Source organism: Mustelus asterias, chromosome 15 (assembly GCF_964213995.1).
Source record: "Mustelus asterias chromosome 15, sMusAst1.hap1.1, whole genome shotgun sequence".
In the NCBI taxonomy this organism is placed as follows: Eukaryota; Metazoa; Chordata; class Chondrichthyes; order Carcharhiniformes; family Triakidae; genus Mustelus; species Mustelus asterias.
This window is the reverse complement of record NC_135815.1, coordinates 78,664,320-78,689,340: the sequence shown is the minus strand read 5'-3', so window position 1 is coordinate 78,689,340 and position 25,021 is coordinate 78,664,320. Positions and strand designations below refer to the sequence as shown.

The 25,021-nt window shown below is 45.6% G+C and overlaps 1 protein-coding gene across 3 annotated transcripts in view; it reads left to right on the top strand.

Annotated features, from left to right (window-relative positions):
• Window positions 1–22,370, top strand: part of morn2 (MORN repeat containing 2) — a 43,656-nt gene extending 21,286 nt beyond the window's left edge. For 2 of the 3 annotated variants that reach the window (XM_078230207.1, XM_078230208.1), the window contains 3 exons: window positions 1,877–1,983; window positions 17,840–17,976; window positions 22,142–22,370. In XM_078230207.1, coding sequence (XP_078086333.1) covers window positions 1,877–1,983; window positions 17,840–17,976; window positions 22,142–22,244 — 347 coding nt within the window. In that variant the 3' untranslated portion in view covers window positions 22,245–22,370. The remainder of the gene's footprint in view (window positions 1–1,876; window positions 1,984–17,839; window positions 17,977–22,141) is intronic. The other variant, XM_078230209.1, reaches the window with a different exon arrangement.
• Window positions 22,371–25,021: the final 2,651 nt, after the last annotated feature.

Below are 25,021 nucleotides of genomic sequence, written 5' to 3'. Positions count from 1 at the left end.
TGTGATCACCCTTCCTTAAAAGCTCCTATATAACAAGATCTCCCTGCCTCTTGCTTCTCTCACTGAGCTCTCAACTTCCCCCTCCACTCTTTGCAGCCCTGCTGATCTCACTGATTCTTGCTTCTCACACGGAGCTCGTGCCTTCCATTTATTGTAGCCCCACTGCTCTCATTGATTGCCTCTCAGACTGTGCTCTCACCTTCCCTCTGTGCTCTTTGTAGCCCCACTGCTCTCACTGATTCTCGCCTCTCATAATAAGCTCTCTCTTTCCTCTTCTGCATTCTTTGTGGACCTGCTACTCTTATTGATTTTTGCCTTTTGGTCTGAGCTCTTGCTTTCCCCCTCTTTATATTTTATAGACCCGTTACTCTTGCTGATTCTTGCCTCTCAGACTGCAGGATGGCTGCACTGTCTCAGAATAGCCAAATGGATGTCTGAATCTGTCTGTCCCAGGCATCCCTGGCAGCCAAATACTTGACAAAAAAATGTCATTTCCACATGAGGCTCCTCCTCCTCCGAGGATGCAGGGTGATCACTACCTTCCTCCTCAGTGCTGTGTAATGTTTTGCATGGAGCAGCAAACCACTACAATTCTGGATGGTGCATTCTGAAGGAAGGACCCCCCCCGCCCCTCCCACTCGCCCCCCCCCCCCCCCCCCCCCCCCCCCCAGTGCTAGGGCTCCTAATACACATCATCATCATTTAGAAAATAATACTCATTTCCAAGGAGCCATCTGCTCTCTCTGCTTTAAGGTGTGAACATCTGTGGGCGACTTGACTGGTTCAGGAAGAACACACGTCTTGGCAGTTTCCTTGGAATATTGCACACACATGCAGACAGAGCAACAAATCCAAGTGTTACTCATTCTGACTGGCCTATTTAGCAGTAATGTGTACCTAAGCGCCACCCCTGGCAAACATGGCATTGGTCACTTGTAAAATGCACTTGTGAGGAGCAGATTATGAGATTTGACAAATATTACCAACAGATCATTGGGAGAAGCTGGAGGTGAATAAATTAAGGGCTGTGGTGACCTTGCCGGTAAATCTTGCTCACCTGGTTGATTTGGAATGAGGTCTTCTCCCAGAAATTTCAGTGTCCACCTGACAGAAATGTCTGGTCTTCCTGAAGGGTGGTACTCAGTCATGACCAAGAATCTTGTCCTCTGCTTTGGGTGTGCTGCCTCTTGCAAGTTGGAGATCTGTACCCATTCCCTTTGCCCCGTGGAGCAGTTGATGGTTCTAGTGCTGCTCCTCTTGCTGCTGTTGGTGTTCTTTTTCTTCCCCATTTGAGGTCCAAGGTAAAGATTTATAAGTGCTCAAAGTGCAGATCAAAGACAAAAAAAGTCTGAAATATCAGAAATCAGCTCTAAAAACATTGAAATCACACTCTTTGAACAACTTCACTTAGGCAAGGAAGCAGGTTTTAAATCTCAATACTTAAAGCCTTTTCTCCCTTGTCAGTTCCGTCAATTCCATAGTCCTCTCACTTAAATTTTGATTTAATTCTCGCTCAATGTATTTAAGGTTTCCTGTACGTCTCCAAACACATGCCAGTTAAAGACAAGTAAGTTTATCATGGTGGGTTTCTGACACACCAGTCTTTATGCTGATTTAACCTCCCTCTGCCCGCAGCAGCAACCGGCCCCCTTTCCTCTCTTGCATGTTAATATTTTGCCCTGAACTCTGTGATTCATCACCTTACCCAACTGAATCACCAGGCGAGTTGGATTGCATATTTCAACAGGCAAGGTTACCTCAGGATTCATTGATATTACATATGCTGGAGTGTCACTCTCAAGGTTTATTACATCATCTGAGCTACTTATTCTGTCCAGCTTGGAATCCTGCCCAAATCAGATATGTTCTTCTATAGATGGGGAATGTATAAGAACTGAAGATGGTACAGTGGAAAGAGATGGATTTGGAACTCATACGACGCCCAATGGTATTATCTACACAGGGCAATGGAAAAATGACAAGGTAAGGAATGTATTTAAACAATCCAGTGCTCATATTTGAAAGATAAACAGTAGCAAGCATGGATGGGAGAGGTGTGACTACTAGCTGCAATATGTTGACACATTGTTTGCTAATAAGGTTAAAAATTTCAAAAGAGAGGTTTTTCTTAAATTGATTCCCTTAAAGGGGAAGGGGAATCTTAATGAGTACTTTTCTTCCAATGATTCCGTTTGTCTATTCAAACCAATTGATTAGAAGAATAGAAACTATTTGTAAAAATATCAAACTTTTTCATTTCAACAGAGACCTTTGACCCCCAGAGAATAGGAGCTAGGAGCAGAAGACATATGATGCAAGGAAAGGATTTACTGTCTGTTAGGTACTAAGACTGTGTGATGAATATAGGCTTTGAAAGATATTACCCCAACAATTTACTCAAGATTACGTGCGCCAGCAATCTGTTCTACAAAAATACATTAGTCTTTATTGTTTTCAGTTGCTTTCCATCCTGTTTGAAACCATGGCCAGTCCTTTATTTTTTCTTATCAATCGAAGAACAAGTCAAATCTGTTGGCTCCAACAAACAAAGGAAACTGCAAAGGGGCTCCATGTTCCTGAAAACCTCTCTATGAATCATGACAGCCACTTAAACTTTGTGTTTTGGTATTGTAAGAATAAATTTACAATAAGTGCCCACACCTGCAATGGTATTGGTAATTAGTTTATAATAGGCCTCTCAAAAAGCAGATTTATTTTTAAATTATGTCTTTGCCAAATAGAATTACGTGGGAAGTGTTTAAAACATTTATTTTTGCTTGTTTCAAAAGCTTTATAATCTATCCTGATAATTCACTGGGAAAGTAACTTACAGATTATGAAGGTCCTGAGTTATATCACTGGTTGGTGATGAATTAGTTACTCTTCACAGGATTTATGACTGGACCACTTAAGTTGGCCTCAGTACCCCAAGCTCAACAACAATCTGTGAAAGTCCCTGTTCCTGACTGTTGACCCCATTTGGAAATTGCAAGCACTTTGAGGGTGGATGAGCCCAGTATTGCATGCTGGCTTAGTCAGAAATTTATGACAGTACTAATGTGCACTGAGGTTCATACTGCTGAAGTGTTTTGGCATGGCGTAAATTCCATGGAGTTTCAGTGAGCGCTGAAGGTTCATCCGGCTTTGTGTGAACAACAGAAATTAGGCTAGGATTACCTTAAATCTTGTTATACGCCAAGGCATATTCGTCAGTGCAGGAGCATTTGGCTAAAGATGCACTTAAATTACTTGTTGATACTTTTGACTGTATGTTGCGACTTATTACAGCTACTCAAATTTTAATTTTTATTGTTGTACTCAGGAAGCCTTCCCCTACATTTTGCAATACCTTTGGAGGATACAGTATTTCAACACATTTGTTGAGCTAGACTTGAGGACTGAACAGTAGGGATCACACTTTACATGATTCGAATGGAGGAAAAAGAAGAGGAGTCAGCAGACTGTAAGACGTGCTGGTTAGGTGCATTGGCCATGCCAGATTCTCCCTCAGTGTACTCGAACAGGCGCTGGAGAGTGGCAACTGGGGGATTTTCACAGTAACTTCATTGCATTGTTAATGTAAGCCTACTTGTAACACTAATAAATAAACTTACAAGTAAGGGAAGCTAGGTTAACCCAGCAGCACCAGAGGAATGATAGGCCATTATGGCCATCTAGTAGGATATATAATAACACTGAGGCACACTTTCTAAGACCTTATCCAGACACTCTTTCTGAAGGCTGGACTTCAGCCATGCAGCTTTGGAGGTTTCTGAAGCTGGACCTGTAACCAAGACCACAGCATTGAAAGTTCTTAAAGCACAGAGAAAATGATCATAGCTGTCAACATTTATGCCACAAGCTCATTCTGGAGAACCACAGAGCACTTTTTAAACAGATTATTTGCTGTGAAACTCCTCAATACGAAAAGTTGAGTGCTTTCTTGGTCAGGACAGCTCATACTCCCAAACAGATGATCGAAATGACCACCACATTTTCAGGACTGCTGGATGTTCCACACTTATGGAGACTATTGATTTGGTTAATCTGGCACTGCATGACCCAAATGTAAAACTAGTCATCAATTCAAACAGTCATAACACAGAATTAAATGGCCCTTGAACTGCAGGCAGCCCTTCAATGTGGGAATATCAGTTGGTTGTTTTACCATTGAAGAACCACTACTAATTTGGAACATAGATACTTTAATTAAGTAGCAGAAATTCCAGGTGGAAACCTAAAGCCATAGGAATCAGTTTACATTTCAAAATTTATCTGAATCTCCACTTCAATAGTGATTTCATTTCAATTACTTCAAAACATGTTTTTCAAGATTTAATTTGTTTTTCCAAATGATTTGTTTCATTTCATGGATAGATTTTGAACCAATCTAGCAACTCAAAACTGGACATCGGTTTGATTTGATTTGATTTGATTTACTATTGTCACATGTATTAGTATACAGTGAAAGGTATTGTTTCTTGTGTGCTATACAGACAAAGCATACCATTCATAGAGAAGGAAAGGAAACAGTGCAGAATGTAGTGTTACAGTCATAGCTAGGGTGTAGAGAAAGATCAACTTAATGCAAAGTAGATCCATTCAAAAGGCTGATGGCAGCAGGGAAGAAGCTGTTCTTGAGTCGGTTGGTATGTGACCTCAGACTTTGTATCTTTTTCCCAATGGAAGAAGGTGGAAGAGAGAATGTCCGAGGTGCATGGGGTCCTTAATTATGCTGGCTGCTTTGCCATGGCAACGGAAAGTGTAGACAGAGTCAGTGGATGGGAGGCTGGTTTGCGTGATGGATTGGGCTACATTCACGACTTTTTGTAGTTCCTTGCGGTCTTGGGCAGAGCAGGAGCCATGCGAAGCTGTGATACAACCAGAAAGAATGCTTTCTATGGTGCATCTGTAAAAGTTGATGAGAGTCATAGCTGACATGCCAAATTTCCTTAGTCTTCTGAGAAAGTAGAGGTGTTGATGGGCTTTCTTAACTATAGTGTCGGCCGGGGGGGGGGACCAAGGACAGGTGGTTGGTGATCTGGACACCTAAAAACCTGAAGCTCTCGACCCTTTTTACTTCGTCCCCGTTGATGTAGACAGGGGTATGTTCTCCTTTATGCTTCCTGAAGTCGATGACAATCTCCTTCGTTTTATTGACATTGAGGGAGAGATTATTGTTGCCACACCAGTTCACCAGATTCTCTATCTCATTCCTGTACTCTGTCTTGTCACTGTTTGAGATCCGACCCACTACAGTGGTGTCATCAGCAAACTTGAAAATCAAATTGGAGGGGAATTTGGCCACACAGTCATAGGTGTATAAGGAGTATAGCAGGGGGCTGAGAACACAGCCTTGTGGGGCACCGGTATTGAGGATGATCATGGAGGAGGTGTTGTTGCCTATCCTTACCGATTGTGGTCTGTGAGTTAGGAAGTTCAGGATCCAGTCGCAGAGGGAGTTGCCGAGGCCCAGAGCACGGAGTTTGGAGATGAGTATCATGAGAATAATGGTGTTGAAGGCTGAGCTGTAGTCAAGAAATAGAAGTCTGACAGAGGTGTCTTTGTTATCTAGGTGTTCCAGGGTTGAGTGCAGGGCCAGGGAGATGGCGTCTGCTATGGACCTGTTGCGGCGGGTCTCATCCATGAGAAGTTGCGGGCCATCAGCAGCAGCAGAATTGTATTCAATCATAATTTGTAAATTCGTAGCCTGGCATATTACCATTACCACCAAGCTGGGGCATCAATTCTGGTTCAATGAAGAGCACAGGAGGGCATGTCAAGAACGGCAACAGGCATGCCTAAAAATAAGATGCCAACCTGGTGAAGTTACAACACAGGACTGTATGCATGCCCAAGCAATGGAAGCAGCATACGATAAGACACAGTTACCCGATCCCACAACTAATTCTCTACCACAAAGAGTAGTTGATGTGAACAGTACTGATGCATTCAAGAGAAAGCTAGATAAGCAGGTACAGGAGACAGAAATAGAAGGATATGTTGATTGGATTTTTAAAATTCATTTATGGTATGTGGGCGCTGCTGGCTAGACCAGCATTTATTGCCCATCCCTAGTTGCCCTTCAGAAGGTGGTGGTGGTGGGCAGCCATCTTGAACCACTGCAATCCCTCAGATGTAAACACACCCAGAGTTCTGTTAAGGAGGGAGTTCCAGGATTCTGACCTAGTGACAGTGAAGGAAAGGCGATATATTTCCAAGTCAGGATGGTGAGTGACTTGGAGGGGAAACCTCCAGGTGGTGGTGTTCTCAGATATCAGCTGCTCTTGTCCTTCTAGAGGGTAGTGGGCAATGAGTTTACAAGGTGCTGCCTAAGGAACCTTGGTGAGTTCCTGCAATGCATTTTGTAGATAGTACAAGTTTGCCACTGTTCGGGATTAGATGAAAGGTGTTGGGAGGCGGCTTGAGAGGAGCATAAACACCAGCATGGTTGCATTTCAAACTATTGTGTTAAATTATTTATCTGCTTTACCTGTTTCACTTCTGTAATCTCCCCATCCCACACATTTTATCCAGCTAAAATGGCAAGATGGTAGCAGCATCCCAACCCTCTGCCAATGCTGCAGAGGAGATGAATAAATCTCTCTGGGTGACTAGACACATACCTGTAACTGGATATAAAAGCAAAATATTGCTGATGCTGGAACTCTGAAATAAAAACAGAAAATTCTGGAAATACCTAGCAAGTCTGGCAGCACCTGACTTGAATACAGATTTGAAACATTGCGCCGAATTCTCCCAAAAAATGACCAAGGGCATGATTCACTTGAATCGGCTCTAAATGCCTATGCTGGCAGTGCTCAGCAGGCCTCATTTAGCCTATTCTAATTGGCCAGCCTGGCCCCAATGTAAATCACATTGATTTTCCCACTCCAGCAGTGGCTGAGTCGCTGGAGTTTGGAATCAGCTCTTAGCCCTGACAAGTGGGAGCAACATTTAAGCGCTCCCTGCAGCATCCAAGCTCATTTCAGCCAGAACCATGGCTGCAAGAAGACCTGCACCAAGGTTTCTGAATGCTGATATGGGCCGGATGCTGTTGAGGAGAGAGTGGCCACTCTCTTTCCAAGGCTTGGGAGGAGACAACCTGGTGGCTGATACCTGGGATACAGTGGCAGAGGCAGTCAGTTGCAACAGCATCCCAAGGAGGACCGCACTTCAATGTTGGAAGAATATGAATGCTCCAAGTTGCAAGGGTGACTACCCATCTGTCTGCCCCTGGCATCACTCCCATCCCTAACCTAGAACATAGAACAGTACAGCACAGAACAGGCCCTTCGGCCCACGATGTTGTGCCGAGCTTTATCTGAAACCAAGATCAAGCTATCCCACTCCCTATCATCCTGGTGTGCTCCATGTGCCTATCCAATAACCGCTTAAATGTTCCTAAAGTGTCTGACTCCACTATCACTGCAGGCAGTCCATTCCACACCCCAACCACTCTCTGCGTAAAGAACCTACCTCTGATATCCTTCCTGTATCTCCCACCACGAACCCTATAGTTTTGCCCCCTTGTAATAGCTCCATCCACCCGAGGAAATAGTCTTTGAACGTTCACTCTATCTATCCCCTTCATCATTTTATAAACCTCTATTAAGTCTCCCCTCAGCCTCCTCCACTCCAGAGAGAACAGCCCTAGCTCCCTCAACCTTTCCTCATAAGACCTACCCTCCAAACCAGGCAGCATCTGGCATTTCACTTAAAACCTTACAACCTTCAAGCACCCAACTACTAATCTTCCTTATATTCCCCCACCCTTGTTTGCAGCAATCCTCATCACTAGTTGCAGTGCTCATAAATAGCACCTGCTGTGAATCCCCCCCTAACCGCTGGGCCACCGTCTCACAATATCCTCTTTGTGCCAGCATAGGACAAGATAAGCCACAACAGGAGGGAGTGTGGGAAGACAGGCAGGTGCATGCCCGAGCTATGCGTCCTCACCCCCTGTGAGGAGAGGGCCCTGGTAATCATGGGGTTGCCCCTGAGCGAGCAGTGGCAGACTGAAAGGTCAGAATGCCCCAAGGAAGTGAGAGTCTGATGCACCTTTATCCAGATGACCTATATCAAGTGACTATCCTTTTCCACACCCTTGATATTCCCATCAGCTGACCCCATGTCATGTCTGTTCCAGGATCTCCATCAGATGAGGCTAGACCATCTGGGCTCCCAGACCCCATCAGAGCACCTTTGACCACAGACAGCTCTGGGGAGGACACCAAATTCTCGGCACAGCTTTCACCAGCACCTTCCACCAGCGCAGAGACACTCACCTCAGTGGGACATGTTAGTGGACAGGCTTCTGGGGCACTCTGTGGTGAGTACCACACGGCTGCTGTTGCACATCAGATGGAAGTAGGAACTTCCAAGCGAGGTGGCATTCGGAGGTCTGTTGGCTCCCACGAACCAGCTCCCCCCAAGGCAGATGTTGATTCACTGAAAAAGGTCATCCCAGCACTGGCACAGATGCAAAAGCAGAGCCAGGCTTTACAGGAGGAAGTGTCAACAATATTCTAGAAATTGCAAGGCCACCTGGAGGAGTCCAATGCTTCCAAAAGGAGATGGTGTCGGCAATGCTTGGTACCCAAACCAATACTGCAAGGGTGGTGTCTGCAGTAGGAAGCCTCGGGAAAGACATCCCAGCCATGTCTCATGACTTCCAAGGCTTAGCTCACTCCGCGATGTCAATGGCTAAGGCGCAGGACAGAAGGACGCAGTCACACACGGACATCTCACAGGTGCAGCTGGACATTGCAGCGGTGCTCCAGAACTTGGACCTTCGTTGGTCATTGCCAACATGGCTCAGACAATGACGGGCCTCCAGGATTGGCATTGCCAGATCACATTGTGGCATCTGGAGTTCATTCAGCAGCCCCTCCATCCCAGCGAGTGACCCAGGTTAGCCACAGAGCACCTGACAGAGGGAGATGCACTGGAGCTCATCCCTGGACCTTCCTCTAGGTAGACCCAGACTGTCTCTAGTCATTCGGAACCCCCACACCCCCTATCTTGACACCAGTGCATCTCCTGGGAAGCAGGCAGAACAAGGTGACAAATCACCTGTGACACCCAGAATTGGCCGGAGCCCTCCAAGTCAAGGCCCTCCAGAGAATGCCTGCCAAAGGCATCACAGACCATAGGGTGCAGAAAACAACAGGCCGCCCCCGCTCTGATATGCCATCTTTGGAAACACCTAGAAGTAGTGGGAGGCCACGAAAGATTAAGAAGTTGGACTGCAGGACCACTGAGTTGGCATGGGTGATGTCTTACAGCGTTAGAGAGAAAGGGGCACAAAATGTAACATTCACTATTAAACCATTGGTCTGAGGAAAAGAGGGGGGCGAGTAGGGAATGAGCTGTCGAATATTTATCCTCCTAGTCAGCATATTTGGAGGCTCCAAGAGCCTCCCTGGTCCTCCGGCCCTGTAGCACCCTGGCCATCGCCTGTCCAGCATCCTCCGGGTCCTCTTTGGGCTCCTCCTCAATATCTTCCGGTCCTCTTCCTCCGATGAGACTGCTTGTTCCTGCTCCTCCTCCAGCATGTCACCCTGCTGTTGGGTTATTTTGTGACACACAGCAAGGGACCATGATCCAAGCTCTGGGGGCTGTATTGGAAAGCCATGCCAGAGCAGTCCAGTCAACGGAACCATATCTTTAGAAGATCTATGTACCGCTTGATGATGCTCTGGAGGCAGAGTGGACCTCATTGTAGCAGTTCTCCATCTCGGTCTGGGGTCTCCGCACAAGCATCATTAACCATGGCTTAGCAGGTAATCTTTGTCCCCCACTAGCCAACCGCTTGGTCGAGGTTTACCCTCAAAGGCATCGGATGCCTCCAAGTTTGCCAGAATGAAGGCATTGTGCATGCTCCCAGGAAAATGTGGACAGGCGTGCATAATGTTGAGCTGGTGGTCACACACCAGCTATATGTTAAAGGAGTGGAACCCCTTCCTATTGATGAAGGGCACTCCCTCTCAACATGGTGCTCCAAGAGCAACATGGGTGCCATCAAGCACCCCCTGGACCTGGGGCATCCCAGTGATGACAATGAATCCTGCAACCTGGGCATCCTGGTGGACCTGGTCCATGTTCAAGGTGATATAGTCCGATGCTCGGGCATACAAGCCATTCATTACCTTGCAGATACACCTGTGCATGGAGGATTGTAAGATCCCACACAGGTCCCCATTCAAGCCCTGGAAAGATCCAATTTCATAAACGTTCAGGGCAACCGTGACTTTCACAGCCACTGAAGTGGGTGTCCTCTTCCTCCTCTTTGTTCCAGGTGTACAAGTACCTGCCACAGGTGCCACATTGTGTCCCTGTGTAGGTGGTGTTGTCAGCGGCACATGTTTTCTGACAGCTCATGAAAAGACCAGCGAGGGCCTCCTGTAGACATGTGTACAACAGTATCGTTGTCCTCCCCACCTCAGCCTGATGGACGGCCAGCACCTGAGCCTCTGTGGCAGTACCCTGATGGCTGGTTCCTGTGGTTTCTGGGTCAAGCCTGGGCTTGCCCTGGCACTCTCACCACCTCCTACGTACCTTGATACCTATCAGCAGCAATAATACAAGCTGGCCTGGCTCCAAACCAGTATTCATCTTCAATCTGTGAGGATGTGGAAAAATGAGAGAGAGATAGTGAGCAATATAATCCATCCTTTCACTGTAACCTCCCCTCTAATCCTGATTGTGATCAAATTGTTAAAGGCTGACCAACCCTCAGCATTTCTGCTACCCAGCTGCTTTACAGCAGCTGCTGCCCACACCAGATAGCTTGCATGGTCACAGACACTGCCCCATATCTCCTCATCTTGCCACATGGCCTCCTGTCCGCATCATCCCTCCCTTCACCTCATCAGTTATGGAGCGCATCATGATGTGGTGACAGTGGAGGCCACTCGGTGGTCCCATGCTTGTGAGCCTCATGTCCCTGCCTGTGACTGCTTCTTTCCCTAAGACTTGATAAAGTTTAGTCCATGGGGGATAGCTGATTTATCGATGCTGAGGAACTTGGTAGGAGGACCAGGACTAGCATGGATGAGAGAGGGCACCTCTTGGTGTCTCAGGCAAGGAAGGATGCCTGGTGGAACCTCCTAAGTGAGCATCACATCACCTTCTTCCTGGCAGGTCGGCAGATTCCAAAGAGCTGGGAAGACACAATATGACCTGCCACACAACATTCGATTGACAGTACATCGCCCGCCACCCCACAAAGCCCCAGCCCCTTTCAGGAACCACAGTTGACACTACACCCCGGTAGCCTTCAGGGAGTTGCCGGCGACTCCTTGGTTTGAAATGCTGCAGTCACAATCCCTCCTTCACACATAAGGAGCCTGTGGGTGCTACACTGGGTGTTAGTAAAGTGCGCTGTGGCCGTTCCTCTGGGTTTCCCAGAGAGTGCAAGTGGGCCTCTCCTCAATGAGGGCCCCTTGTGGCTTCTTGCCTGAGCTGTGGCAGCTGTTTGTGTGGTCAGGATGTTAATTGTGTGAAGGCAAGCATCTTTCTGAAGAAGTTGAAGTGGTGCCACAGACTAAGGATTTGGTCAGTGAGAGATGTGCCTTTGCTGGAACCTTGGCATCACTGAGTGATATAGCCACTGGCTAAGGTGAGAGTCTTGTCAAAAGGCACTTATGATCTCCTGCAAGCTTTCCAGTGTATTCATGTTATCCAGAGGGATAAGGATGAGACCAGAGAGAACAGATGTGGGGCAGGGACAGAGAGCAGCAGCCTTCATGGAGTGTTCAATGAATGTCTTGTCAGTGCAGCTTTTGATGTGATGTGGGCTGCTGCCAGCACATCTTTCACTTGCTACTGGAGCATCTGATCCTTGTATGCACTAACTTCAGCGATTTCCTTTCCCTCATCTGCTGTGGGACTGTGAATGAAGGGAACTCCATGAACTCTCACTTTAACAAGCTGAACAACAGCTTGTGCTCATTCAGGCTTACAAGGCAGAGAGCTCTTGGTGCACTAACATATCCTGTGAGAGAGAGGAGTTCTGGGAGGGCTGGCGACAGCTGGCGGTCATTTAATAAACTCAGGGCTAGGCCAGATTGGAAGAAGTATGCAGGGGTCCAGATGGGCATAGTGCATGGATTAGCACTGAGCAGAATCTTCAGAGCTGTTATAGGACGCAAAGGGGAATAGACACTTTTAACAGTCAGGTGCCTGAAACTAACGTGGTGAGAGTTAGTTGCTAATGTTTAAACGCACAAGGAAGCTGGTTAGCCAAGGCACCCGTGTTCCAGGGGGACCCCGAGGTCACCTTCCCTACTGCTTGACCCTCACTTTCCCCAGTTAAGACGCTCAACTCCCGATGCAACACAGATAAATTTAACAATGGCCACTTACCTCCTTGCTCCCCCTTGAATTTCATTGCCCCAGGGCCCCACTTTTCAAGAACATCACCAAATCGAACACACGTGACTTCCAGCTGAGGATGTGGGTGCATGGGGGGTTTTGCATAATTACCCGGTAAGAACCCAATCGTGGCCAGTGGGGCGGGCCGGGTAAATGAGAATCCCATTTTAGCCCCAATGCCCTATTCAGCAGGCCATTGGGATTCCCGCTGGTGGTGAACAGGGTCGATGAATCCCCCCCCTAAGTGTCATCTCCGGCGTGAAGAGCAGTGAGAATTCTGCCAAGTGGTTCAGCCCAATCCACATCGCAATCCACCCACACTTAAGTCATTTTTTTGGAGATTGGGGAGCTTCCTGCCAGCAATGAGATGTGCTGGACCAAAGGAAGCCGGTAAATCCGCCTCTTCAGAGATTGGGATACTGCTTTTAAATCTCACAGTTAAGTTGAAGGTCCCCCTGCCCCTCCCACAGACATTGCAACACACCTCCAACATGGGAACACCCCCAACCCTTCACCCCAGAGGACCAACCTCTACTCCGTCACTAAATGTCCAGATCACCCATCCCCCCATGCAGACATGAGGGTGACCTGGCACACCCCCATCCATCCTCATCGACACAAGGCCTCAGGCACCCCCCACCAAGTGCGCAACGCTCCTCTATGGGGTTGCCTAAAGCCATGCTCCCTTCAGGAACACCCTTCAGGCCCCATCCCTTGTGCCAGGGTGCGCAGGGCCAGAGAATTGCCCCAATTAACTCTGTTTCACTTACAAAGATGTAGACCCGCTGAGTATCTCCTGCATTTTCTCTTTTTATCTCAAAATAAATGATTATTTGATGTTGACAACTTTCAATGCCAGTTTAAAAAAGTAACTATTTCTCTTGTAAAACATTAACAAACTGATGCAATGGATTGAAAAGCTGATGGTTGATATGTTAATCTAAGTTTAACAATGCTAAACTTATAATTTGATACGATTTTATGTTCGTTCTTAGGATGCAGACATTCATAGAATTCCTACAGGGCAGCAGGAAGCCATTCACCTCATCGAATCTGCACCGACCCGTAATCAGGTTTCCCCTGTAACCCCACATATTTACCCTGCTAATCCCCCAACCTATATATTTTGGAACATTAAGGGGCAATTTAGCATGACCAATCACCACGCAGACATGGGGAGAACATGCAAACTCCAGACACACAGTAACCCAAGGCTGGAATTGAACTTGGGTCCCTGGAGCTGTGAGGCAGCAGTACTAACCACCGTGCCACCCAGTCCAGCATTTATTGCCCGTCCATAATGCTCTTTCGCAGATGGTGATCAGCTGCCTAGAACTGAGTGGCTTGTTAGGTCATTTTAGAGAAAGTCAACCGCATTGGTGTGGGTCTGGAGTCATATATAGGCCAGACCAGGTACGACTCTGCAGATTTGCTTCCTTAAAGACTAATTATCAGTGAACAAGATGGCTTTGCATGACAATCCAGTAGTTTCATGATCATTATTACAGGTACTAGTTGTGAACATACAAATTAGATGCAGGAGTAGACCCCTTGGGCCCTCAAAACCTGCTCCACCATTCAATAACATTATGGCTGATCTGATTGTAACTTCAACCCCACATTCCTGTCTCCCCCCGATAACCTTTCACCCTCTTGTTAATCAATAATCTATCTAACTCTGCCTTAAAACTATTCAAAGACTCTGCTTCCACTGCCTTTTAAGGAAGAGAGTTCCAGAGACACACGACCCTCTGAGAGAAAAAAATTCTCTTCATATCTATCTTAAATGAGTGACCCCTTATTTTTAAAAATTGACCCCTAGTGCAAGATTCTACAAGAGGAAACATCCTCTCCACAGCCACCCCTCAGGATCTTAAAGGTTTCAATCAAGTCACCTCTTACTCTTCTAAACTCTAGTGGATACAAGCCTAACCTCTCCAACCTTTCCTCATTAGATAACCCGCCCATTCCTGGTATTGATCTAGTAAACCTTCTCTGAACTGCTTCTAACACATTTACATCTTTCTTTAAATAATGAGACCAGTACTGTACAAAATACTACAATGCGATCTTACCAATGCCCTGTATAACTGAAGCATAATCTCCCTACTTTTGTAATCAATTCCCCTCACAACAAATAATAACAAATTATGACAAATAACAACAAATAAGCTCCCAGCTTTCCTAATTACTTGCTTTACCTGTATACAAACCTTTTGTGATTCATGCACTAGGAACTCAGATCTCTGTATTTCAGAGTTCTGCAATCTCACCATTTAGATAAGTTTTTTTATTCTTCCTGCCAAAATGGACAATTTCACATTTATCCACATTATTCTCCATTTGCCAGATTTTTGCCCACTCACTTTACCTATCTATGTCTGTTTGTAACCTTCTTACTCCCTCTTCACAATTTACTTCCCTGCCTATCTTTGTGTTTGTCACCAAACTATAACTGGGATTTTGTGCCCACGTTAGCTGTGGACGCAAATGTTGACACCAGTGCAAAATCCCACGAGAGATCAAAACCAAGATTCTCACCGGCTCAGGATGCGATTGTCCCCAGCCCACCAATGACGTAATTATTTCCCACCCAGGACTTTGATGAAGGGTCATCTAGACTCGAAACCTTTGTTCTGTTCTTTTTCCATAGAAGCCATCAGACCTGCTGAGATTTTCTAGCATTTTCTGTTTTTGTTTCAGATTCCAGCATCCACAGTAATTTGCTTTTATTTTAGAAATAGGAACCAGGTAGAGGGAACCTGCCAGGGCCCACAGGTAAGTACAGCTCCTGGCACTGCCACCTGGCATCCTAGTACTAAGCCGTCCTATGGGGACCTCCATAGGAGGGGGTTCCCCGTGTATGTAGGGGGGGTGGGTGAGGTTTCTGATGTGCATGGGGGCGTCTCCTATTTTTTAACCAGAGATCAGTGCGCCCTTTAAAAAGGGGGCCTCATCTCTGGATACCCGAAGTTGTCAGCTTTTTCAGGCCCTGCCCCACCACCGTGACAGTGTGAGACATGCCTCCAGAATTTTTTTCTTCTAAGTGCTGGACAATATGGCGAGAAAAGCCATCTGTGCAACTGGCAAGCTGCACACCACTTTTCTCGTCTGGCCCAGCACTTAGAAGAAAAAAAGGAAAATTCCGCCCCCTACCTTCAGTCCCTACAGCCAAGACATTTATATAAATTGTAAAACGTTGAGGCCCCAGCACTGATCTCTGTGGCACACCACTCGTTACATCCTGCCAACTAGAAAAAGAGTAAGAAGTCTAACAACACCAGGTTAAAGTCCAACAGGTTTATTTGGTAGCAAATGCCACTCGCTTTCAGACCGTGCTGCTCCTTCGTCAGGTGGAGTGGGAGGTCTGCTCACAAACTTTTACCTGGTGTTGTTAGACTTCTTACTGTGTTTACCCCAGTCCAACGCCAGCATCTCCACATCATAACTAGAAAAATACCCATTTATGCCAACTCTGTGTTACCTATTAGCTAGCCAATTTTCTATCCATGCCATATGTTACCCCCACAATGTTATTTTACGCAATAACCTTCGATGTGGAATGTAATCAAATGCCATCTGGAAATCTAAGTACAGCACATCCCCAGTTCCCCTTTATCCACAGCTCACATGATTCCTTCAAAGAACTCCAGTAAATTGCTTAAACATGATTTCCCTTTCACAAAACGATGTTGACTCTACCTGATTGCCTTGAATTTTTTTCAAGTGCCGTACTATAACATCTTTAGTAATGGCTTTTAACATTTTCCCTGTAGTTTCCTGCTTTCTGTCTCCCTCTCTTTTTGAATAAAAGAATGATATTTTCTACCTTTCAATCTAATGGAACCTTCCCCGAATCTAGGCAATTTTTGAAGATTAAAACTAATGCATCAGCTATGTCCTTAGCCACTTCTTTCAAGCTCTCAGAGTGATATCCATCCAGACCAGGGAATCTGTCTACCTGCAGACCCAACAATTTGCTCAATACCACTTACTTGGTGATTGTAATTTTCATGAGTTCCTTCCTCCCTTCCATTTCCCAATCAGTCTTTGTTCCAGATTTATTAATGCAGTTTAATTTCCCTAGCTGCCGTGGTGGGCTTTGAACTCATGCCCCTAGGCCATTAGTCCAGGCCTCTGCGTTATACTGCTATGCTACCACCTCGCAGGATTTCCAGTCAGTTATCAAAAATGTACATTCCCAATTTTATAACAAGGTTATGGTATGAGAGCTGGTCTAGCAAAGGATTCAGCTAATTCACAGAATTGCATTAAAAGGCCCGTTTGTTTTGCAATTTATTTAATTTATTTTCTGATTGATTTCATTCATCCTTTTCTTCTGCTTGTGATGTTTGAGATACCCTCCATGTTCAGAGTGTTTGACATGATTTAATAAACCCATTCAGTGGTAACGTCAGGAAGCACTTCTTCACACAAAGGGAACTGGAAATACAGAACTTTCCCCCACAAGGTTGTTGGAGAGTCTAGGCCAATAAAACATTTCAAAACTGATATTGATAGATTTTTGTTAGACAAGGAATCAGACTGGTCAATGAAGTTAAGATATGGATTAGCCATGAGCTATTTGATTGGGGGGTGGGGAGAGGCTCAAAGAGCTGATTTTTAAAATTCATTCATGGGACACGGGCGTCGCTGGCTGGCCAGCATTTATTGTTCACCCCTAGTTGCCCTTGAGATGGTGGTGGTGAGCTGCCTTCTTGAAACACTGCAATCCTCGTCCTGTGGGTTTTATTTATTCATTTATTTACTCATTTGTGGGACACGGGCGTCGCTGGCCGGCCAGCATTTATTGCCCATCCCTAGTTGCCCTTGAGAAGGTGGTGGTGAGCTGCCTTCTTGAATTGCTGCAGTCCATGTGCTGTGGGTTGACCCACAATGCCAATGAGGGAGGGAATTCCAGGATTTTGACCCGGCAACTGTGAAGGAACGGCGATATATTTCCAAATCAGGATGGTGAGTGGCTTGGAGGGGAACTTGCAGGTGGTGGTGTTCCTATGTATCTGCTGCCCTTCTTGTAGATAGAAGTGGTCCTGCGTTTGGAAGGATGCCATTCAAGCAGGCTGTATTGTCCTGGATGGTGTCAAGCTTCTTGAGTGTTGTTGGGGCTGCACCCATCCAGGCAAGTGGGAAGTATTCCATCACACTCCTGACTTGTGCCTTGTAGATGGTGGACAGGCTCTGGCGAGTCAGGAGGTGGGTTACTCGCCGCAGTATTCCAAACTTCTGACTTGTTCTTGTAGCCACTGTGTATATGGCTAGTCCAGTTGTGTTTCTGGTCAAGAGTAACACCAAGGATGTTGTCAGTGGGGGCTTCAGTGATGGTAACATCATTGAATGATTGACCTATTCCTTTCCTTACATTCCTTCAGTAAGTCATTCAATAACAATTTTCTAATACATTGCATTACCTTCATGGAACTTTTGTGCTTCTTTCTCAAAGATAAATGGCACTGGAAAACTAGAGCATCCATCAGGTGCGATATATGAAGGAGAATTTAAAGACAACAAATTCCACGGTATGGGGACCTATACATGGCCAAATGGGTTCAAATATATTGGAAGCTTCAATGAGAACAAGTGAGTGACTATAAACATTAAAAGAGATCTGGTTATTTAGTTAAAGGAGAAGATATGCGTGAATAGAATCATAAAACTTTACAGCACTGAAGGAGACCATTTGGCACATGGAGTGGAATTTTTCGGCCACTTTACGCCCATTTTGCAGCGGAAAAATGTCATAAAATCGGGCACAAAGCGGCTGGAGAAAATGGCGGCAGTTATCGCACCTGTTGCGATTTTACAACACCCGGATTTCTGGTGCGGTCAGCCTCTCGCCGGAAATGGGCGAGAGGCTGGTTAATTTATTTAACTTATACATTTCAATGTGTTTAATGAGCCCGGCGCTCAATCGTCTGGGCCTGCTTGCCTTTGTGACCTCGCCAGGAGAGGTTCTCTCCGGCGAGGAAAACACCTGCTCCCCATAATGGGGAACAGTTGTGTTAGCATTGCCGGTGGAACCGGAGGCCATTGAGGCTCCCCAGGGAGGCTGAGTGCAAAGTGGGGGTGCCCCTTGGGCAGGGCCAGACTGGCAGTGCCACCCTAGCAGTGCCAGCCTGGCACCTTGGCAATGCCCACTGGGCAGTGCCAAGGAGGTGTGACAAATGAAGGGTGTGGCCTGTGGGGGCAGTGCCAGGGGTGGGGCCAATGGGGGCAGGGTCTGTGGGGGACAGTGCCGGGGCAGAGCCAATGGGGGATGGGGCCTGTGGTGGCAGTGCCAGGGGGTGGGGCCAATGGGGCATGGGCCAGGGGCAAAGCCAATGGGGGTGGGCCAGGGGACAGGACCAATGGGGGGAGGGGGCCCACTGCATGCGATCGGTGGGGGAGGGAGGGGGGCCTGCTGCCATTCTGCATGTGATCGGTGGGGGGGGGAGGGAAGGGAGGGGGGGCCTGCTGCCATTCTGCATGCGATCGGTGGGGGAGGGAGGGGGGCCTGCTGCCACTCTGCATGTGATCGGTGGGGGGGTGGGGGGGGGGGGGGGGGGGAGCGGCGGGCCCGCGATAGGTCTGGTCCATGGGGGCTGCATTCCGGGCCGTGGGTAAATATTGATGAGAAATATTAATTTAGGATCTCAACCACCTCTTGTGGATCCACACGTAGATGACCTTGTTGATTCTTAAGAGTCCTTACTCTCTCTCTAGTTACTCTTTTGCCCTTTATGTATTTGTAGAAACTCTTTGGATTCTCCTTTGCCTTATCTGCCAAAGCAATCTCATGTCCCCTTTCTGCCCTTCTGATTTCTCTCTTAACTCTACTCCTACACCCCCTATACTTTTCAAAGGATCCACTTGATCCCAGCTACCTATGCATGTCATATGCCTCCTTTTTTTTTGACCAGGGCCTCAATATCCTGAGTTATCCAGGGTTCCCTCCTTCTACCAGCCTTGCCCTTCACTTTAAAAGGAATATGCTTATCGTGAACCCTGGTTAACACATTTTTGAAAACCTCTCATTTACCAGACATCCCTTTGCCTGCTCACACACTCCCCCAATCAACTTTTGAAAGTTCCTGTCTAATACCATCAAAATTGGCCTTGCCCCAATTTAGAATTTTAACTTTTGGGCCAGACCTATCATTCTCCATGGCTATCTTAAAACTAATGGAATTATGGTCACTGGTCCCAAGGTGATCCCTCACTAACACTTCTGTCACCTATCCTTCCTTATTTCCCAAGAAGAGGTCAGGTTTTGCCCCCTCTCTAGTCAGGCTATCCACATACTGAATGAGAAATTCCTCCTGAATACACTCAACAAATTTCTCTCCATTCAAGCCCCTAATGCTGTAGCTGTCCCAGTCAATTTTGGGAAAGTTAAAGTTCCCGACTATTACCACCCTATTTTTCTGGCAGCTATCTGTAATCTCCTTACAGATTTGCTCCTCAATTTCCCACTGACTATTTGGGGGCCAGTAGTACAATCCTATCAAGGTGATCTCTCCCTTCTTATCTTTCAATTCTACCCATATAGACTCAATGGGCGAACCCTCGGATATATCCCCTCTCAGCACTGCTGTGATGTTTTCCCTAATCAAAAACCCAACTCCTCCTCCTCTCTTACGTCCTGTTCTATCTTTCCTATAGCATCTGTATCCTGGAACACTGAGCTGCCAGTCCTGCCCATCTCTTAGCCACGTTTCAGTATAGCTATAATAATATCCCAGTCCATGCCCTGAGTTCATCTGCCTTGCCCGTCAGGCATCTTATATTTAAATAGACTTCCCTTGCTCTCTGCCCTGCTTTCTCAGACCATCTGTCCGGTCAGATTTTGTACACTCTCCCTGTGTTTTACTTCTCTTAGCCTTACTGCACCCATTCACTGAGTTTCCCACAGTCTCTGTACTGTGGCCCTTTTTGATTGTTGACTTTGGTTTCTCTGCCTTTCACTTTTCCCCTTACTGCCTTTTGTTTCTGTCCCCACTTTACTTCCCTCTGACTTCCTGCATCGGTTCCCAACCCCTTGCCACATTAGTTTAAACCCTCTCCAACAGCAGTAGCAAACACTCCCCCTAGGACATTGGTTCCAGTCCTGCCCAGGTGCAGACCATCCGATTTGTACTGGTCCCATCCCCCTCAGAACTGGTTCCAATGTCCCACGAATTTGAATCCCTCCCTCTTGCACCATCTCTCAAGCCACGTATTCATCTTAGCTATCCTGACATTCCTGCTCTGACTAGCATGTGACATTGGTAGCAATCCTGAGATTACTATCTTTGAGGTCCTACTTTTTAGTTTAACTCCTAACTCCCTAAATTCAGTTTATAGGACCTCATCCTATTTTTTACCTATATCGTTGGTGCCTATATGCACCACAACAGCTGGCTGTTCACCCTCTTCCTCTAGAACGTCCTGCATCTGTTCTGAGTGGGGGGGTAGAGTCAATTATTAGGGGGCATAAGTTTAACGTGCGAGGGGCAAAGTTTAGAGGAGATATATGAGGCAAGTCTTTTACACAGAGGGTGGTGGGTTCCTGGAACTCACTGCCTGGGGAGGTAGTGGAAGTAGATACGATTGTGACATTTAAGGGGCGCCTTTACAAATACATGATTAGGATGGGAATAGAGGGCTTTGGTCCCTGGGAGGGAAGGGGGTTTTAGTTCAGTCGGGCAGCATGGTCGGTGCAGGCTTGGAGGGCTGAAGGGCCTGTTCCTGTGCTGTAATTTTCTTTGTTCTTTGTTCTTTGATTCAACAAGCTCCTCGCAGATGCATTCGTAATAAACTGAACAGCACAAGATTGTGCATGGTCAACCGTCCTGCCCACCTCAGCAGGAATCACTCCCACTTCCATGTCTGCTGTCAAATCTAGACTCCAGAACGGAAGATTCCGGCCATTGAGTCCAATTTTGGGCACTACACTTAGGAAGGATATCAAGGCATTAGAGGGAGCAGGGGAGATTTATAAAAATGGTATCAGGGATGAGGGATCTTCAGTTATTTGGAGAAACTGTTTTCTTAAGGGCAGAGAAAATTAAGAAGAAATCTAATAGAAGTGTTTAAAATAATGAAGTTTTGATGGAGAAACTATTTCCAATGCAGAAGGTCAGTAACCAAAGCACAGAGATTTAAGCAAACGATCCAGAGGTGAGATGAGGAGAGGTTTTCTATAACATGAGGTATGATGATCTGGAATGCACTGCCTGAAAGGTGGTGGAAGTACATTTATTATTAACTTTCAAAAGTAAATTCGATAAACTAGTGAAAGGGAAAAATTTACAGGGTTTTGAGGAAAGACCAGTGGAGTGCAACTAATTGGTTAGCTCTTTTGAGGAGCGGGCATAGGCACAATGGGCAGAATGGTCTCCTCCTGTGCTGTATCATCTGATCGTACGTGGCTCAGTTTCGCACTGTCCTCTCTAGCTGATCTATCAAAAGATGCTTTCAGTATTTTCTCAACGCAGAATGCCATCATATTTGATTTGTGAGCCAATGTTTCACCAAATTTCTTCTCTGGAGTTCAGATATTAGGTTTTATTTAGGCTTTAGTGAACACACATGAGTGGCTGTTATACTGATTTCTTAGAGAATTCATTAACAAGCATATTAGTAGAGAGCTAAGCTTTTAATAAGCTTATCTATTTTATTCAATGTTCATTCCATCCTACTTAGATGTTTTAATGTATAATTTATATAAAGGAATTTATAAATGTCATTGCAATTATATACTTTTTCACAAGTTGTTCCTTTGCAGATTGGAAGGAGAAGGCAAGTTCATAGATGAAGATGACTATGAATGGGTTGGCACATTTCATTACAAAGCTGCGCCGGGACTGAAGTTGAAACTGGATATGTAATCCCTTTCTGGATGGGACTGATTCCTGGAACATTGTTATGCAATCTTAATATAGTTTTTTAAAAACATCACCATCGTCTTTATGTCCAACTGAAATATTAGAGTATCGTAAGGAGATTTTCTCGGGGTGTCCCACTGGGGGTCTTATATTCAGCCAATCTCAGCAAACACAAAGACTTGCGAAAGACAGCATACAGTTAAAGACGTTCTTTATTTGACCAACACGTATTGGGAGAGAGATGGTCAGAGGATTCTAATCTCTCTCTGATGTTACATCACATGAGTATAACAGATATACACTTCTGAAGATTTGATCCTCCTGCCCCACCTGTCATCCAAACTGGATGGTCCAATTACATTCATACTCTTTATTTACTTTGGCCAATAGCACTTGACCTTCTAGCAGAATTAGGGATTCATTCGTCAACTGAACCCATTGATTCATCCCCCCCGTTGCCTAGTATCTTCACCTACGCAAATCTGGTAGGTTCAAGGGTCACTCCTAACACCTGCAGTCCTGGGAACGAGAAAGGAGTCATCTTCCTTATCTGTTTTTTGTCCCTTATAATCAGTGGAGGCTGAATATGTCTATTAGAACATAAGAACATAACATAAGAAATAGGAGCAGTAGTAGACCATGTAGCCCTCGCGCCTGCCCCGCCATTCAATAAGATCATGGCTGATCTGAAGTAGATCAGTTCCACTTACCCGCCTGATCCCTATAACCCCTAATTCCCTTACCGATCAGGAATCCATCTATCCGTGATTTAAACATATTCAACGAGGTAGCCTCCACCACTTCAGTGGGCAGAGAATTCCAGAGATTCACCACCCTCTGAGAGAAGAAGTTCCTCCTCAACTCTGTCCTAAACTGACCCCCCTTTATTTTGAGGCTGTGCCCTCTAGTTCTAGTTTCCTTTCTAAGTGGAAAGAATCTCTCCATCTCTACCCTATCCAGTTCCTTCATATTCATTGCAGCTAGAAGTTAAATCTTTCTATTCATTTCAAAAACCTTGATAGCTTGTATCTGCCTGGCCTGCCCCTTATATAAAGCATATACCCCAGGGTATATGCTTTATACTTCTTTGTTCCAAAAGAATGCGGTCTGTCTAATCAAACCTATTTCCCATTATGCCAAGGGGTAAATTGCTTGTTGGCCAAAGCTCACAAGAAAATACAAAAATACAGTTTAAATCTATAATGCGTGTTCAAAAATGGTTATATATGTGCTTATACAGACAATACCTTTGTATAATATATAAGTGAGGCACATTGTGATACCTTTTGATGTAGTTAAGGCACACTGTGGTCCCTTTTTTTTAACTAATCTACTTTGTTTTAATGCTCTCAGAAAGCAGGGGTTTCCGTATCCCCTGCTACAGGTATAAATACAATCTTCTTTCAAAGAATCCATATTATGCACATTCTGTTTAGCTTACACTAAAACATTCAATTGGATAGTTCTAAAATGTTTACTTTAATGAAACAAATAAAACAACAAAATATTAACGAGAATACTTTGATTATCTCCTGTTGTATCCCTGATCAAATAATGGAGTTAACAATGTGTTGTAGGTGTGAGGTTGCTGTCCAATTGCTCTGTTGAGTGTATATTGCTAGTGTCGTGGGATGACCTCATGCTGCACCGAGAGATTAACTCACATATTTAATAATGTGACAATGCCGGCACACACTGCATAACATAGGGAGTGCACTAGTGTTAGACTTGAATGCAAGAGGGTTGATCAGTAAGTTCATAGATGATATGAAAATTGGTGAGGAAATAAATAGTGAAGAGGATAGCCTTAGATTACAGGCTAAATAACTGGTCACATGGGCTGATCAATGGCAAATGCAATTCAATCCAGGATAAGTGTGAGAGTGGCAAAATTCGCCATAAACAGGTCCAGGCAGCGGGCGACCGAGGGATCATCCAACCCGACTGTCTGCCCCTCTACTGTGGCTATATTCGTGGCCGGGTGTTCCTGGAGAGGGAGTATGCAGTATCTGAGGGCACTGTTAATGTCTTCAGTGCCTGCTGGGCACCACGGGCTGGGGTGCATTATCGACTCTTTTAATCATATTTTAATTTTATGTTTTAAGTTTCCTTTCTACTTCGTCTTTTGTTTCGGGCGGTTCCCCTCCTTTTAGGAGCTGCCCCTTTTAATTTGTCCCTTGATAATTTGATTTAGTTTATTTGGTTGGTCAAAAAGATGGATAAGTGTGAGGTGATGCAAGAATACATGATGAACAGCAAGACCCTGGGAAGCACTGAAGATCAGAGGGGCCTTGGTGTGCATGTACACCAATTCCTTAAGGTAGCAGGTTAAGTGGTTAAGAAGGCATAACGTACACTTGCCTTTCTTAGCTGAGGTATAGAGTTTAAGAGCAGGGAAGTTATGCTCGAACTATATAAAAAGTTGGTTAGGCCACAGCTAGAGTATTATGTGCAGTTTTGGAATCTACATTATAGGAGGGATGTGATAGCATTGGAAAAGGTGCAGAGGAGATTTTAACCAAGATGTTGTCTAGGCTGGAGAATTTTAATAATGAAGAGAGATTGGATAGACTGGTGTTATTTTCCTTCGAACAGAGGAGATTGAGGGGGGGCATGATTGAGATGTATAAAATTATGAAGGGCATAGTTATAGTAGACAGGAAGGAATTTTTCCCCTTGGTGGAGGGATCAATGATTAGGGAGCATAGATTTAAGGTAAGGGGCAGGAGGTTTAGAGGGAATGTAAGGAAAAACCTTTTCTTCTGAAGGACGGTGGGAGT